The sequence below is a fragment of the Panulirus ornatus genome, chromosome 3, assembly GCF_036320965.1.
Source record: "Panulirus ornatus isolate Po-2019 chromosome 3, ASM3632096v1, whole genome shotgun sequence".
In the NCBI taxonomy this organism is placed as follows: domain Eukaryota; kingdom Metazoa; phylum Arthropoda; class Malacostraca; order Decapoda; family Palinuridae; genus Panulirus; species Panulirus ornatus.
Window position 1 is genome coordinate 3971676 of NC_092226.1, and position 14920 is coordinate 3986595.

The 14920-nt window shown below is 41.3% G+C and overlaps 1 protein-coding gene across 5 annotated transcripts in view; it reads left to right on the top strand.

Annotated features, from left to right (window-relative positions):
• The window catches only part of LOC139760116 (terminal uridylyltransferase 7-like), a 303262-nt gene that overhangs the window by 131618 nt on the left and 156724 nt on the right, over positions 1–14920 (top strand). For all 5 annotated transcript variants that reach the window (XM_071682971.1, XM_071682991.1, XM_071683010.1 and 2 more), the window contains one exon: positions 12106–12261. In XM_071682971.1, coding sequence (XP_071539072.1) covers positions 12106–12261 — 156 coding nt within the window. The remainder of the gene's footprint in view (positions 1–12105; positions 12262–14920) is intronic.

Sequence of the window (14920 nt, forward strand, 5' to 3'; positions counted from 1 at the left end):
CCTTGCACGCTTTTCGCCCTTCTGCATGTTGAGGCCCCAATCACTCAAAGTCTTTTACACTCCATCTTTCCACCAACAATTTGGTCTCCCACTTCTCCTTGTTCCCTCCACCTCTGACACATATATCGTCTTTGTCAATCTTTCCTCACTCATTTTCTCCATGTGACCAAACCATTTCAAAACACCCTCTTCTGCTGTCTAAACCACACACTTTTTATTACCACACATCTCTCTTACCCTTTCATTACTTACTCGATCAAACCACCTCACACCACCTATTGTCCTCAAACATCTCATTTCCAGCAGATCCACCCTCCTCCGCACATCTCTGTCTATAGCCCATACCTCACAACCACTATTCATTCAAACACCTATTTTTGCTTTCCGAGATAACGTTCTCGCCTTCCACACATTTTTCAATGCTCTCAGAACTTTTGCCCCCTCCCCCACCCTATGATTCACTTCCGATTCCATGGTTCCATCCGCTGCCAAATCCACTCCCAGATATCTAAAACACTTCACTGCCTCCCGTTTTTCTCCATTCAAACTTACCTCCCAATTGACTTGACCCTCAACCCTACTGTACCTAATAACCTTGCTCATATTCATATTTACTCTTAGCTTTCTTCTTTCACACACTTTACCAAACTCAGTCACCAGCTTCAGCAGTTTCTCTACTGCATCAGCCACCAGCGTTGTATCATCAGCGAACAACAACTGAGAAAGGTGCAAGAGGTGAAAAAGAGGGCAAATGAGAGTTGGGGTGAGAGAGTATCATTAAATTTTAGGGAGAATAAAAAGATGTTCTGGAAGGAGGTAAATAAAGTGCGTAAGACAAGGGAGCAAATGGGAACTTCAGTGAAGGGCGCAAATGGGGAGGTGATAACAAGTAGTGGTGATGTGAGAAGGAGATGGAGTGAGTATTTTGAAGGTTTGTTGAATGTGTTTGATGATAGAGTGGCAGATATAGGGAGTTTTGGTCGAGGTGGTGTGCAAAGTGAGAGGGTTAGGGAAAATGATTTGGTAAACAGAGAAGAGGTAGTAAAAGCTTTGTGGAAGATGAAAGCCTGCAAGGCAGCAGGTTTGGATGGTATTGCAGTGGAATTTATTAAAAAAGGGGGTGACTGTATTATTGACTGGTTGGTAAGGTTATTTAATGTATGTATGACTCATGGTGAGGTGCCTGAGGATTGGCGGAATGCGTGCATAGTGCCATTGTACAAAGGCAAAGGGGATAAGAGTGAGTGCTCAAATTACAGAGGTATAAGTTTGTTGAGTATCCCTGGTAAATTATATGGGAGGATATTGATTGAGAGGGTGAAGGCATGTACAGAGCATCAGATTGGGGAAGAGCAGTGTGGTTTCAGAAGTGGTAGAGGATGTGTGGATCAGGTGTTTGCTTTGAAGAATGTATGTGAGAAATACTTAGAAAAGCAAATAGATTTGTATGTAGCATTTATGGATCTGGAGAAGGCATATGATAGAGTTGATAGAGATGCTCTGTGGAAGGTATTAAGAATATATGGTGTGGGAGGCAAGTTGTTAGAAGCAGTGAAAAGTTTTTATCGAGGATGTAAGGCATGTGTACGTGTAGGAAGAGAGGAAAGTGATTGGTTCTCAGCGAATGTAGGTTTGCGGCAGGGGTGTGTGATGTCTCCATGGTTGTTTAATTTGTTTCTGGATGGGGTTGTTAGGGAGGTGAATGCAAGAGTTTTGGAAAGAGGGGCAAGTATGAAGTCTGTTGGGGATGAGAGAGCTTGGGAAGTGAGTCAGTTGTTGTTCGCTGATGATACAGCGCTGGTGGCTGATTCATGTGAGAAACTGCAGAAGCTGGTGACTGAGTTTGGTAAAGTGTGTGAAAGAAGAAAGTTAAGAGTAAATGTGAATAAGAGCAAGGTTATTAGGTACAGTAGGGTTGAGGGTCAAGTCAATTGGGAGGTGAGTTTGAATGGAGAAAAACTGGAGGAAGTGAAGTGTTTTAGATATCTGGGAGTGGATCTGGCAGCGGATGGAACCATGGAAGCGGAAGTGGATCATAGGGTGGGGGAGGGGGCAAAAATCCTGGGAGCCTTGAAGAATGTGTGGAAGTCAAGAACATTATCTCGGAAAGCAAAAATGGGTATGTTTGAAGGAATAGTGGTTCCAACAATGTTGTATGGTTGCGAGGCGTGGACTATGGATAGAGTTGTGCGCAGGAGGATGGATGTGCTGGAAATGAGATGTTTGAGGACAATGTGTGTTGTGAGGTGGTTTGATCGAGTAAGTAACGTAAGGGTAAGAGAGATGTGTGGAAATAAAAAGAGTGTGGTTGAGAGAGCAGAAGAGGGTGTTTTGAAATGGTTTGGGCACATGGAGAGAATGAGTGAGGAAAGATTGACCAAGAGGATATATGTGTCGGAGGTGGAGGGAACGAGGAGAAGAGGGAGACCAAATTGGAGGTGGAAAGATGGAGTGAAAAAGATTTTGTGTGATCGGGGCCTGAACATGCAGGAGGGTGAAAGGAGGGCAAGGAATAGAGTGAATTGGAGCGATGTGGTATACCGGGGTTGACGTGCTGTCAGTGGATTGAATCAAGGCATGTGAAGCGTCTGGGGTAAACCATGGAAAGCTGTGTTGGTATGTATATTTGCGTGTGTGGACATATGTATATACATGTGTATGGGGGTGGGTTGGGCCATTTCTTTCGTCTGTTTCCTTGCGCTACCTCGCAAACGCGGGAGACAGCGACAAAGCAAAAAAAAAAAAAAAAAAAAAAAAAGTTTGTTGAGTATTCCTGGTTAATTATATGGGAGGGTATTGATTGAGAGGGTGAAGGCATGTACAGAGCATGAGATTGGGGAAGAGCAGTGTGGTTTCAGAAGTGGTAGAGGATGTGTCGATCAGGTGTTTGCTTTGAAGAATGTATGTGAGAAATACTTAGAAAAGCAAATGGATTTGTATGTAGCATTTATGGATCTGGAGAAGGCATATGATAGAGTTGATAGAGATGCTCTGTGGAAGGTATTAAGAATATATGGTGTGGGAGGCAAGTTGTTAGAAGCAGTGGAAAGTTTTTATCGAGGACGTAAGGCATGTGTACGTGTAGGAAGAGAGGAAAGTGACTGGTTCTCAGTGAATGTAGGTTTGCGGCAGGGGTGTGTGATGTCTCCATGGTTGTTTAATTTGTTTCTGGATGGGGTTGTTAGGGAGGTGAATGCAAGAGTTTTGGAAAGAGAGGCAAGTATGAAGTCTGTTGGGGATGAGAGAGCTTGGGAAGTGAGTCAGTTGTTGTTTGCTGATGATACAGCGCTGGTGGCTGATTCATGTGAGAAACTGCAGAAGCTGGTGACTGAGTTTGGTAAAGTGTGTGAAAGAAGAAAGTTAAGAGTAAATGTGAATAAGAGCAAGGTTATTAGGTACAGTAGGGTTGAGGGTCAAGTCAATTGGGAGGTAAGTTTGAATGGAGAAAAACTGGAGGAAGTGAAGTGTTTTAGATATCTGGGAGTGGATCTGGCAGCGGATGGAACCATGGAAGCGGAAGTGGATCATAGGGTGGGGAAGGGGGCGAAAATCCTGGGAGCCTTGAAGAATGTGTGGAAGTCGAGAACATTATCTCGGAAAGCAAAAATGGGTATGTTTGAAGGAATAGTGGTTCCAACAATGTTGTATGGTTGCGAGGCGTGGGCTATGGATAGAGTTGTGTGCAGGAGGATGGATGTGCTGGAAATGAGATGTTTGAGGACAATGTGTGGTGTGAGGTGGTTTGATCGAGTAAGTAACGTAAGGGTAAGAGTGATGTGTGGAAATAAAAAGAGCGTGGTTGAGAGAGCAGAAGAGGGTGTTTTGAAATCGTTTGGGCACATGGAGAGAATGAGTGAGGAAAGATTGACCAAGAGGATATATGTGTCGGAGGTGGAGGGAACGAGGAGAAGTGGGAGACCAAATTTGAGGTGGAAAGATGGAGTGAAAAAGATTTTGTGTGATCGGGGCCTGAACATGCAGGAGGGTGAAAGGCGGGCAAGGAATAGAGTGAATTGGATCGATGTGGTATACCGGGGTTGATGTGCTGTCAGTGGATTGAATCAGGGCGTGTGAAGCGTCTGGGGTAAACCATGGAAAGCTGTGTAGGTATGTATATTTGCGTGTGTGGACGTATGTATATACATGTGTATGGGGGTGGGTTGGGCCATTTCTTTCGTCTGTTTCCTTGCGCTACCTCGCAAACGCGGGAGACAGTGACAAAGCAAAAAAAAAAAATTTCAATGTGTACATATATATACTCAGACATTTTTATGTATACACATGTACATGATTCATACTCGCTGCCTTCATTTAGTCCTGTTGCCACTCCGCCACACATGAAGTGACACTCCCTTCCTCCTGCACTTGTGCGACGTAGTGTTAGGAAAGACAACAAAGGCCACATTCGTTCACAGTCTTTAGCTGTTATGTGTAATGCACTGAAACTACAGCCCCCTTTCCACATCTATGCTCCACAAAACTTTCCATGGTTTCCTCCAGACACTTCACATGGTGTGGTTCAATCCATTGACAGCACATTGACCCCAGTTTACCACATCCTTCCAATTCACTCTATTCCTTGCATGCCTTTCACCCTCCTGTATGTTCAGGCCCCATCACTCAGTATCTTTTTTACTCCTTCATTCCACCTCCAATTTGGTCACCAACTTCTCCTCATTCCCTCCACCTCTGACACATATTTCCTCTTTGTCAATCTTTCCTCACTCATTCTCTCCATGTGACCAAACCACTCTCTCACCCATAGTCTTTTTATTGTACAATTTACCTTATCATTTACCAAGTAAATATTTATGCTCTAAACAGGAAGACAGTCACTTGCTGACATGGACTGCAAACTTTCTGAACAGTACAGTTGTGTGCTGCCTGTATTTCTTTTACAAGATTTTTCGTTATATTGTACTCTGTGCAATTTATTTTTAGTGTATGAATTAGTGAAGAACATATGAAAAAGGGTTGTCTAAAGTGTAAAAAAATTCACTGTACTTTATCAAAGGGGGTTTGAGACTGAAGGCTAAAAATACTTAAAATGATTATCAAAACTTTATGTAAACCATGGAATTCATATACAGCACTGTACCAAATAATACACTAAATATCACTTAAACATTGAAAATACTCTACAATATAATACACACAGAAAATAGTAAACAGCTGTTATATCTATCCTCTAGTCTTGAAGCAACTCATCACCTTACCCTGCCTCTGCTGACTTTGGCAACTTAGAATGTGACAAAACCCAGAAATGTGCCAAAACCAGCTTGAAAATACCAGAGTAGCAAAGTGGATGCCATCCAATTTGCCTAGGTTTAGTTCATGTGAGCTTGTAGAACAGTATATGAAGTAAAAAAAAAAAAATCATAATTGAAACAAAAGAGTGTTATTTTCCCCTGGTGCTGTCTTTTGATTGGCCATCCAATCACTGATACACATCTTATATAGCAGAGTAATTAGGTTAAAAAGAATACTGTTTTACTCTTGAAGTTAAAGAACATTATAAAAAGAATGATAAAACAACCAAGAGGCTAGTAATGTAAGCCTCAACCAGGAAGAAATAGGAAACTTTTGGGAGCATATTGGTGGTAAAGCGGTAAGCGCAAGTGACTGGGTGTTAGTGATGGATGATTTAAATGTGAATAAGAGTAATGTGACAGTTGAAGGTGTAATTGGAAGGATGGAGTATTCAGTAATGTCATTTGAAATGTTAACAGCTTATGGAGTTATGTGTGGAAAGAGGAATGATAATTGGGAATGTCTGGTTTTAAAGATAGAGACACATAAGTATTTTACTCTTTTTACGTTGGAGGCTCCAGTCACAGACGAAAGTCCACTTCATGGTTTGGCCTTAATTGAAATATGGAGACAATTAAATGGAAAAAGAGAGAGAATAGAAAGCATTTATGAATTCTGGAGGAAAGGATAAGTCTGTCTTTTAGAATGTACCATGATATAGTTACTGGGAAAGACAAGAGGGGTTACTGAATTCCAGATTTTCAAGTTGTATGGAAAGAAACTGTTATCAAAACGATCCACCCTTGAGTTACTAATGGCCACACAGTAATTATGTCCCGCAACATCTTGCTGAGTTTTGCGTTGTCTGTGTTCTGGTGGGGGCACACAAGCAGCCAGCTCTTGGGAGAAAAACCAGATTAATACCGATAGAAGAGGGAAAGTGAACCAGTGTTGTGGTATAGGGCAATTGCGTCAAGTTTTGAAGTTAGTCTTGGAGAGATTATAAGTCACTTATATGAAACTATACTTCCCAGAAATTTGCAAGGTTTCCTTTCACATCTACATTCTGAAAACCTCCCAGAACTCCATCGGCACAAACCCACAGTTAAACCCCCACATTGGTAATATTGAACATTTACTACTCAGTATCCATCTCTTAATCCACAAAGACAGACACAAAACATCACAACACTTATTGACCCCAGGACCCACCCAGTATGCAGGGCCAGCTTCCTGAACACCCCTTTAACCCAAACCACTACACAACTAACCACAAACCTCCAGTTAGAAGTAAGAAACTTAACCTTGGCTCACATTTCAGCAATTTGTACTCACAGATAACCCCTTCCCCAATAAAATATAACACTGACAAAATGTAGTCACATTGAAATAACCTGTCAAGCACTAGACATCCACTCTCCCAACTCAGTCTTAAACTCCATCCCACTAGACATAAACCAGTCTGAATCAATACTCCTCAGACAAGCACGATTCATACTTTCCAATCTATGCTCCAGACATTATCCATCCCTACAGCACTACAAACACTGTTTCTATATATGCCAAGACCTTTCATGCCCATGATGCAACAACCATAACAGAGATACCAATCACTACACCGTTGTCCTGTTATCTCCACACATAGACGCAAACTAACATCAGAATACTTTATGAGCCAGCGTTTGGATGGTTTTCATGTTAAACTTCTTTAACCCAGGTAGCTGTCTTTTCTTTCTGCTTCACCCACATGTTGAACTGCTGGCATTCTCTCCACAAGCATAAAATCTCTCCTTGTCACACATAACACTTGACAAAACTTATCTTGCTTAACTCATTCTTCTTAACTAGATTTTCCTGTGTTTAATGCTGTGCAAAATGGTAAGAGCAACAGATAAAAGGAGTAGGTTAGAACTTTAGACAGGAGCATTAGATAGAAGGAGGATTATCTGGGAGCAGTAGATAGAAGTGGTTGGTTGGAATGTTTGGCAGAAACATTAGGTAGAATTAGTTAGGTGGAACAATATGTAGGAGCCTCTGAAAACACTGTGTTAGAGTTGTCCTCTGCCAGTGGCATTAATGGCTAAGAAGTGGCTCTAGTGTTCAGCAGCGATGGAGACTCTTTTACCATGGCCAACCCCTTGAGGAAGTTCCTGAAGGGAAATGGCAAATATGCATGAAAAACAAAGATAGGTAGAATATAGATTATAAGTCTGAATGCTTTTGACTCTACCCTTTCCTGTAAGAATGCAGAGCTAGAACCACTAGGATCACTCCTTTTTATAAATGGAGCAACTGTTCAGAAGAAAAGAGATTTTGACATCTAAACAGGACTCCCAGTTTCTTAGAGGCAGCTATTCCCATGATGTGGGTTCCAAGATGGAGTGGATGTTACAGTAATACCAAGTCCGTGTATTGAGTCAAGAGGTGGAATTATGGAACTGTTGAAGGAGAGGAAAGTTATGAGGAATTATAATCGAGAGATGGGTAGAAACTGGGCCTTGGAGGCATTAAACTTACCTAGATTTCGTCTGCCCTGCTGAGATATCCTTTCCAAGTCTTAGTTTATTAAGGAAGTTGTGACGAGAGGAGATGCAGATTAAGTGACGGAAGGAGCAGAATTGACGGATATTAAGTGGAAAGAAGGAAATCTTTGAAATATAGGAGAAAAAGTGTACTAGTTAGGACAGAATCTTGAGGGACACTGCTGTTGATGGAGAAAGGCAGAGAGGCTGATCCATCGACAACTATGGAGATAGATTGGCCTGAGAGGAAGGTAGATATGAGAGAGCAAAGTGAGGGAGGGAAGCCCAAAGAGGGGAGCTTAGAGATGAGACCCTGGTGTGATACCATCAGAAGCCTTGGATATATCAGGGGCAACTACACAGGATTCCTCAAAAGATTTTTTGGAAGGACTTTAATAGTGTGTGAAAAAAAAGGGAGCAAATGGGAACATCTGTGAAGGGGGGCAAGTGGGGAAGTGGTAACAGGTAATAATGAAGTTGTTTTTCTTACTTTTTGCTCATTTCCATTGGAATGGGGTATTGTCAGGAACAGATGAAAAATGGCTGTTCTTACATCCACTCTCTCCTGAGTGCATAGAGAGAAATGAGGTGAGTAAATTAAGGCTGAAGCTGAAATGAAACTGGAAGCTTTATGTCTGTATTGTTTAGTTGTCATCTTAGTGAATTGAGTCATAAGTTCAGTTGTGGTGTCTAGTTTCAGTAGAGGAACTGAATAAGAAATGATGGAAATAAATGGAGCTTCAGGATGTTCTCGCACACATGAGGGGGGAGGGGGATGTTATTTCACGTGTGGCGAGGTGGCGATGGGAATAGATAAAGGCAGACAATATGAATTATGTACATGTGTATATATGTATATGTCTGTGTGTGTATATATATGTGTACATTGAGATGTATAGGTATGTATATTTGTGTGTGTGGACGTGTATGTATATACATGTGTATGGGGGTGGGTTGGGCCATTTCTTTCGTCTGTTTCCTTGCGCTACCTCGCAAATGTGGGAGACAGCGACAAAGCAAAGTAAATGATATAAATGAAATAGATGATAAGTTGCTGCTTTCCATAGGTTTTGGATAGGGACCAACCACACAAGGTTTGACCATTATTATACCTCCTCCTTTTCTTGAATAATGATGCTGTGGAATTCTATTCCTTTTATCTTCTCTCCTTGCAACTGTTCCACCTTCAAGATTAAAGTCTGTAAACACCTAAGGAGCTATGATTATTTTCCTTTTTCATTCGTGCAAAATGGCCATGATTAGGGCATATTTCTGACTTCACCATGTTGTTTTAAAAAGAAGAATTCAAAAGCCTGTAGGATATTATAAGGGAATTTGTAAAAGCAGTGAGAAAGTAAATGAAAGTAAATGCTCACAAGAGCAGCTTAGTCATATGAGCATGTAAGAAGGAAGGTTCTGTATGCAAAATATGGTTAAATAGTAATGAATGTAAGCTTGTCAATATGTTTTTTTTTTTTGTCGCTGTCTCCCGCGTTTGCGAGGTAGCGCAAGGAAACAGACGAAAGAAATGGCCCAACCCACCCCCATACACATGTATATACATATGTCCACACACGCAAATATACATACCTACACAGCTTTCCATGGTTTACCCCAGACGCTTCACATGCCTTGATTCAATCCACTGACAGCACGTCAACCCCGGTATACCACATCGCTCCAATTCACTCTATTCCTTGCCCTCCTTTCACCCTCCTGCATGTTCAGGCCCCGATCACACAAAATCTTTTTCACTCCATCTTTCCACCTCCACTTTGGTCTCCCTCTTCTCCTCGTTCCCTCCACCTCCAACACATATATCCTCTTGGTCAATCTTTCCTCACTCATTCTCTCCATGTGACCAAACCATTTCAAAACACCCTCTTCTGCTCTCTCAACCACGCTCTTTTTATTTCCACACATCTCTCTTACCCTTACGTTACTTACTCGATCAAACCACCTCACACCACACATTGTCCTCAAACATCTCATTTCCAGCACATCCATCCTCCTGCGCACAACTCTATCCATAGCCCATGCCTCGCAACCATACAACATTGTTGGAACCACTATTCCTTCAAACATACCCATTTTTGCTTTCCGAGATAATGTTCTCGACTTCCACACATTCTTCAAGACTCCCAGAATTTTCGCCCCCTCCCCCACCCTGTGATCCACTTCCGCTTCCATGGTTCCATCCGCTGCCAGATCCACTCCCAGATATCTAAAACACTCCACTTCCTCCAGTTTTTCTCCATTCAAACTCACCTCCCAATTGACTTGACCCTCAACCCTACTGTACCTAATAACCTTGCTCTTATTCACATTTACTCTTAACTTTCTTCTTTCACACACTTTACCAAACTCAGTCACCAGCTTCTGCAGTTTCTCACATGAATCAGCCACCAGCGCTGTATCATCAGCAAACAACAACTGACTCACTTCCCAAGCTCTCTCATCCCCAACAGACTTCATACTTGCCCCTCTTTCCAAAACTCTTGCATTCACCTCCCTAACAACCCCATCCATAAACAAATGAAACAACCATGGAGACATCACACACCCCTGCCGCAAACCTACATTCACTGAGAACCAATCACTTTCCTCTCTTCCTACACGTACACATGCCTTACATCCTCGATAAAAACTTTTCACTGCTTCTAACAACTTGCCTCCCACACCATATATTCTTAATACCTTCCACAGAGCATCTCTATCAACTCTATCATATGCCTTCTCCAGATCCATAAATGCTACATACAAATCCATTTGCTTTTCTAAGTATTTCTCACATACATTCTTCAAAGCAAACACCTGATCCACACATCCTCTACCACTTCTGAAACCACACTGCTCTTCCCAAATCTGATGCTCTGTACATGCCTTCACCCTCTCAATCAATACCCTCCCATATAATTTACCAGGAATACTCAACAAACTTATACCTCTGTAATTTGAGCACTCACTCTTATCCCCTTTGCCTTTGTACAATGGCACTATGCACGCATTCCGCCAATCCTCAGGCACCTCACCATGAGTCATACATACATTAAATAACCTTACCAACCAGTCAACAATACAGTCACCCCCTTTTTTAATAAATTCCACTGCAATACCATCCAAACCTGCTGCCTTGCCGGCTTTCATCTTCCGCAAAGCTTTTACTACCTCTTCTCTGTTTACCAAATCATTTTCCCTAACCCTCTCACTTTGCACACCACCTCAACCAAAACACCCTATATCTGCCACTCTATCATCAGTATGTTATAACCTGTTAAAAGGATTATCTTTAGCATATGCTCATGCATGAGAATGAAACATGGATTTACAGTTGCGGAGTGAGAAGAATGTAATTAGTTTAGTTGGGTTTTCTTAGGTGTAGATGATGAGTGAGAGTGAGTCACAGATGACAAGAATCCAGGCTATGGAAGTGAGCTCTTTGAGAGGAGCATGTAGAATAAGATGGAATAAAGAAAGGAATGAGGGGGCAATGCAAAGGGAATGAATTTTGGAGTGGTAGAGTGGATGAAAGTGTTTTGAGATGGTTTGGGCGTGTGGAAAGAATGCAAAATGGAGTTTGCAAGGGAAGTGTATGATAGTATGGTTTAAGGGGTTGGTGTGAGGGGAAGATCACTTGTGATGTGGGGAAATAGAATGGAAGAGTGCTAGAGGGAGAGAGATGCTGGAAGAATGCATGGAATAGTGTATGCGAGGGAGGCTTGTGAGGAGAGGGATATGTGGAGACAATTTTTTTTGTGGTCATCTTCTTGATGGGACTGCCTGGAGGGAATGGGTGTCAGAGATGTAGATAGATAGATAGATAAGTTGGTAGGTAGGTAGGTAGGTAGATAGATAGAGTGAGATTAGGGAACACAGAGAGAAATGAGAATCTGAGAGGTATATACAGTATAAGAGGGATTTTTTGAAAAAATGAAGGATATTGGTCAGGAATGGTATGGATAAGTACTGAAAGGTTGATAAAGTATACATATATATGAGAGTTAGGTTGATGGAATAGCAAAGGGGAAGATTAGAAATGGTGAATTTACTGGATGAGAGAGGTGTTAGCATGAAGATAGGGATATATGGAGGAAAGTCAACATGAGCTACCTTACTTGATTGTGAGAGATCATTTTGGATAGAGAATTAGGAGTTAGTTTGAGATTTTGATTTCCAAATGCATGTCTTCTATTACAAAAGAAGTGTTGGTTCATTTGTGTGGTCACTGTTTTATACCCAAAATATGTTTAATCTTTGCCTTGTTATTGGGTAAAATTATGTAAATGTACTACATCTGACAGTCAGGGTTATTTTTCCGTCCTCTGATTTCTAGGCTGGGCAGTCCATAAGTGAAGGATCTTCAGAATGTGAGATGGAGAGGACTGAGGATGACATTGATGTGGCTATTGAAGGTGAAGAGGATGAGGAGGATGAGGATCCAGGAAATATGTCTGGCTTTGAAGCTGACCTCAGCACTATATCTCTAGAAGTAAGTTTGTAATGCACCATATGATTTTCATTGTTGAAACTGTAGCAAGGGTATAAGGAGGTGTTATGACCATTTCTGGTAAAATTGTCTGTACCAAAAATTTATGTGTGTGTTATAAGTTCAAGTATTCAGATAGTAATAATCTGATTGATAAACATTGCAATCAATTGCTTCAGCTTTTGTATCATACATTCATCCATAATTTTTGCCTTGTACATCATGGATATATTTTCTTGCTTACAAAGGAAGGTTGCACATGTTGAATCTTCCCATGGTATTTCATTTTTATACCATCTGCATATCTTAAGTAAAAGACCCATCACAGTGTTTGTTAGGTATCATAAGAATGAAGGCTGCTGTAACTGTGAGAATGAGTAACTGTGAGAATGAGTAAGGAGTACCATAGTACGAATGCCTAAGAGTAGTGATATTAGGGAAATGGGAGGTGACAAAAAAAAAAAAAATGAAATAAGGGAAAAAATAGATTGTGAAAATGCAAAATTATATACTTTAGATTTTTGGAATGTAACTTTATAGAAGACCATCAGATGACCTTTGTTTATCACCTACAACACTACCCTGTCAAAATCCATGCATTTTCCCAGTGGAATATCCTCGGGTAAAAATATAGATTACATACTAGCAACAGATAAATCAAAATGGGACAGTGGCATGAACTGTTATTGAGCAAAGTGCCTTTTGGAAAATTGAATAAAACATCATTAGAGTACTGGGTATTCAGTCTTTATAAATGCTGTTCTCAAGGCCATACTTGCAAGAGAAGTCTGTTTCTTATGCATGCTCCATCAGCTCCACTTGAATCTTAGCAATCAAAGGCTTCATACAGACTGAAAGATGACAACCAACACACCCATAGTTGACTACGATAATTGGTCCCAATATCAAGAAACTTGTTTCAGAAATGAATTGACAAGATTCACTGTCAGAAGCCATTCTGGGAAGTGAGTACTTTTTTTCATAGATGAAGTGTGGGCCTAATTAATAAGAAAATCCATTCTTTCAATATTCTGTGGCTGACAGGTTATTGCATAGTGTGAGCTGTAGCTCTGTTGCATCAAAAATGGAGAATTAGGGCATGTGTTTTAACTAGAAATTACAGTATGTATATTTACTGTGCCCCCAAGCTTACAAATTGTTGTACTAATGCAGCACCAGAGGTTAAAAAGGTGTGCAACCTTTGCTGTAGGAGAATAAGAAGAAAGTCCATGACAGAGAGAACCCATCGAGGGAATAGAAGTAAGTATATGGATATAGATGTACAAATCCTAATCACAGAATCCTGGTATGTAGGTGAATTACTATAATGAATGCAACAAGGTTTGGATGGTATTGCAGTGGAATTTATTAAAAAAGGGGGTGACTGTATTGTTGACTGGTTGGTAAGGTTATTTAATGTATGTATGACTCACGGTGAGGTGCCTGAGGATTGGCGGAATGCGTGCATAGTGCCATTGTACAAAGGCAAAGGGGATAAGAGTGAGTGCTCAAATTACAGAGGTATAAGTTTGTTGAGTATTCCTGGTAAATTATATGGGAGGGTATTGATTGAGATGGATGAAGGCATGTACAGAGCATCAGATTGGGGAAGAGCAGTGTGGTTTCAGAAGTGGTAGAGGATGTGTGGATCAGGTGTTTGCTTTGAAGAATGTGAGAAATACTTAGAAAAGCAAATGGATTTGTATGTAGCATTTATGGATCTGGAGAAGGCATATGATAGAGTTGATAGAGATGCTCTGTGGAAGGTATTAAGAATATATGGTGTGGGAGGCAAGTTGTTAGAAGCAGTGAAATGTTTTTATCGAGGATGTAAGGCATGTGTACGTGTAGGAAGAGAGGAAAGTGATTGGTTCTCAGTGAATGTAGGTTTGCGGCAGGGGTGTGTGATGTCTCCATGGTTGTTTAATTTGTTTATGGATGGGGTTGTTAGGGAGGTGAATGCAAGAGTTTTGGAAAGAGGGGCAAGTATGAAGTCTGTTGGGGATGAGAGAGCTTGGGAAGTGAGTCAGTTGTTGTTCGCTGATGATACAGCGCTGGTGGCTGATTCATGTGAGAAACTGCAGAAGCTGGTGACTGAGTTTGGTAAAGTGTGTGAAAGAAGACAAGAGTAAATGTGAATAAGAGCAAGGTTATTAGGTACAGTAGGGTTGAGGGTCAAGTCAATTGGGAGGTGAGTTTGAATGGAGAAAAACTGGAGGAAGTGAAGTGTTTTAGATATCTGGGAGTGGATCTGGCAGCGGATGGAACCATGGAAGCGGAAGTGGATCATAGGGTGGGGGAGGGGGCGAAAATTCTGGGAGCCTTGAAGAATGTGTGGAAGTCGAGAACATTATCTCGGAAAGCAAAAATGGGAATGTTTGAAGGAATAGTGGTTCCAACAATGTTGTATGGTTGCGAGGCATGGGCTATGGATAGAGTTGTGCGCAGGAGGATGGATGTGCTGGAAATGAGATGTTTGAGGACAATGTGTGGTGTGAGGTGGTTTGATCGAGTAAGTAAAGTAAGGGTAAGAGAGATGTGTGGAAATAAAAAGAGCGTGGTTTAGAGAGCAGAAGAGGGTGTTTTGAAGTGGTTTGGGCACATGGAGAGAATGAGTGAGGAAAGATTGACCAAGAGGATATATGTGTCGGAGGTGGAGGGA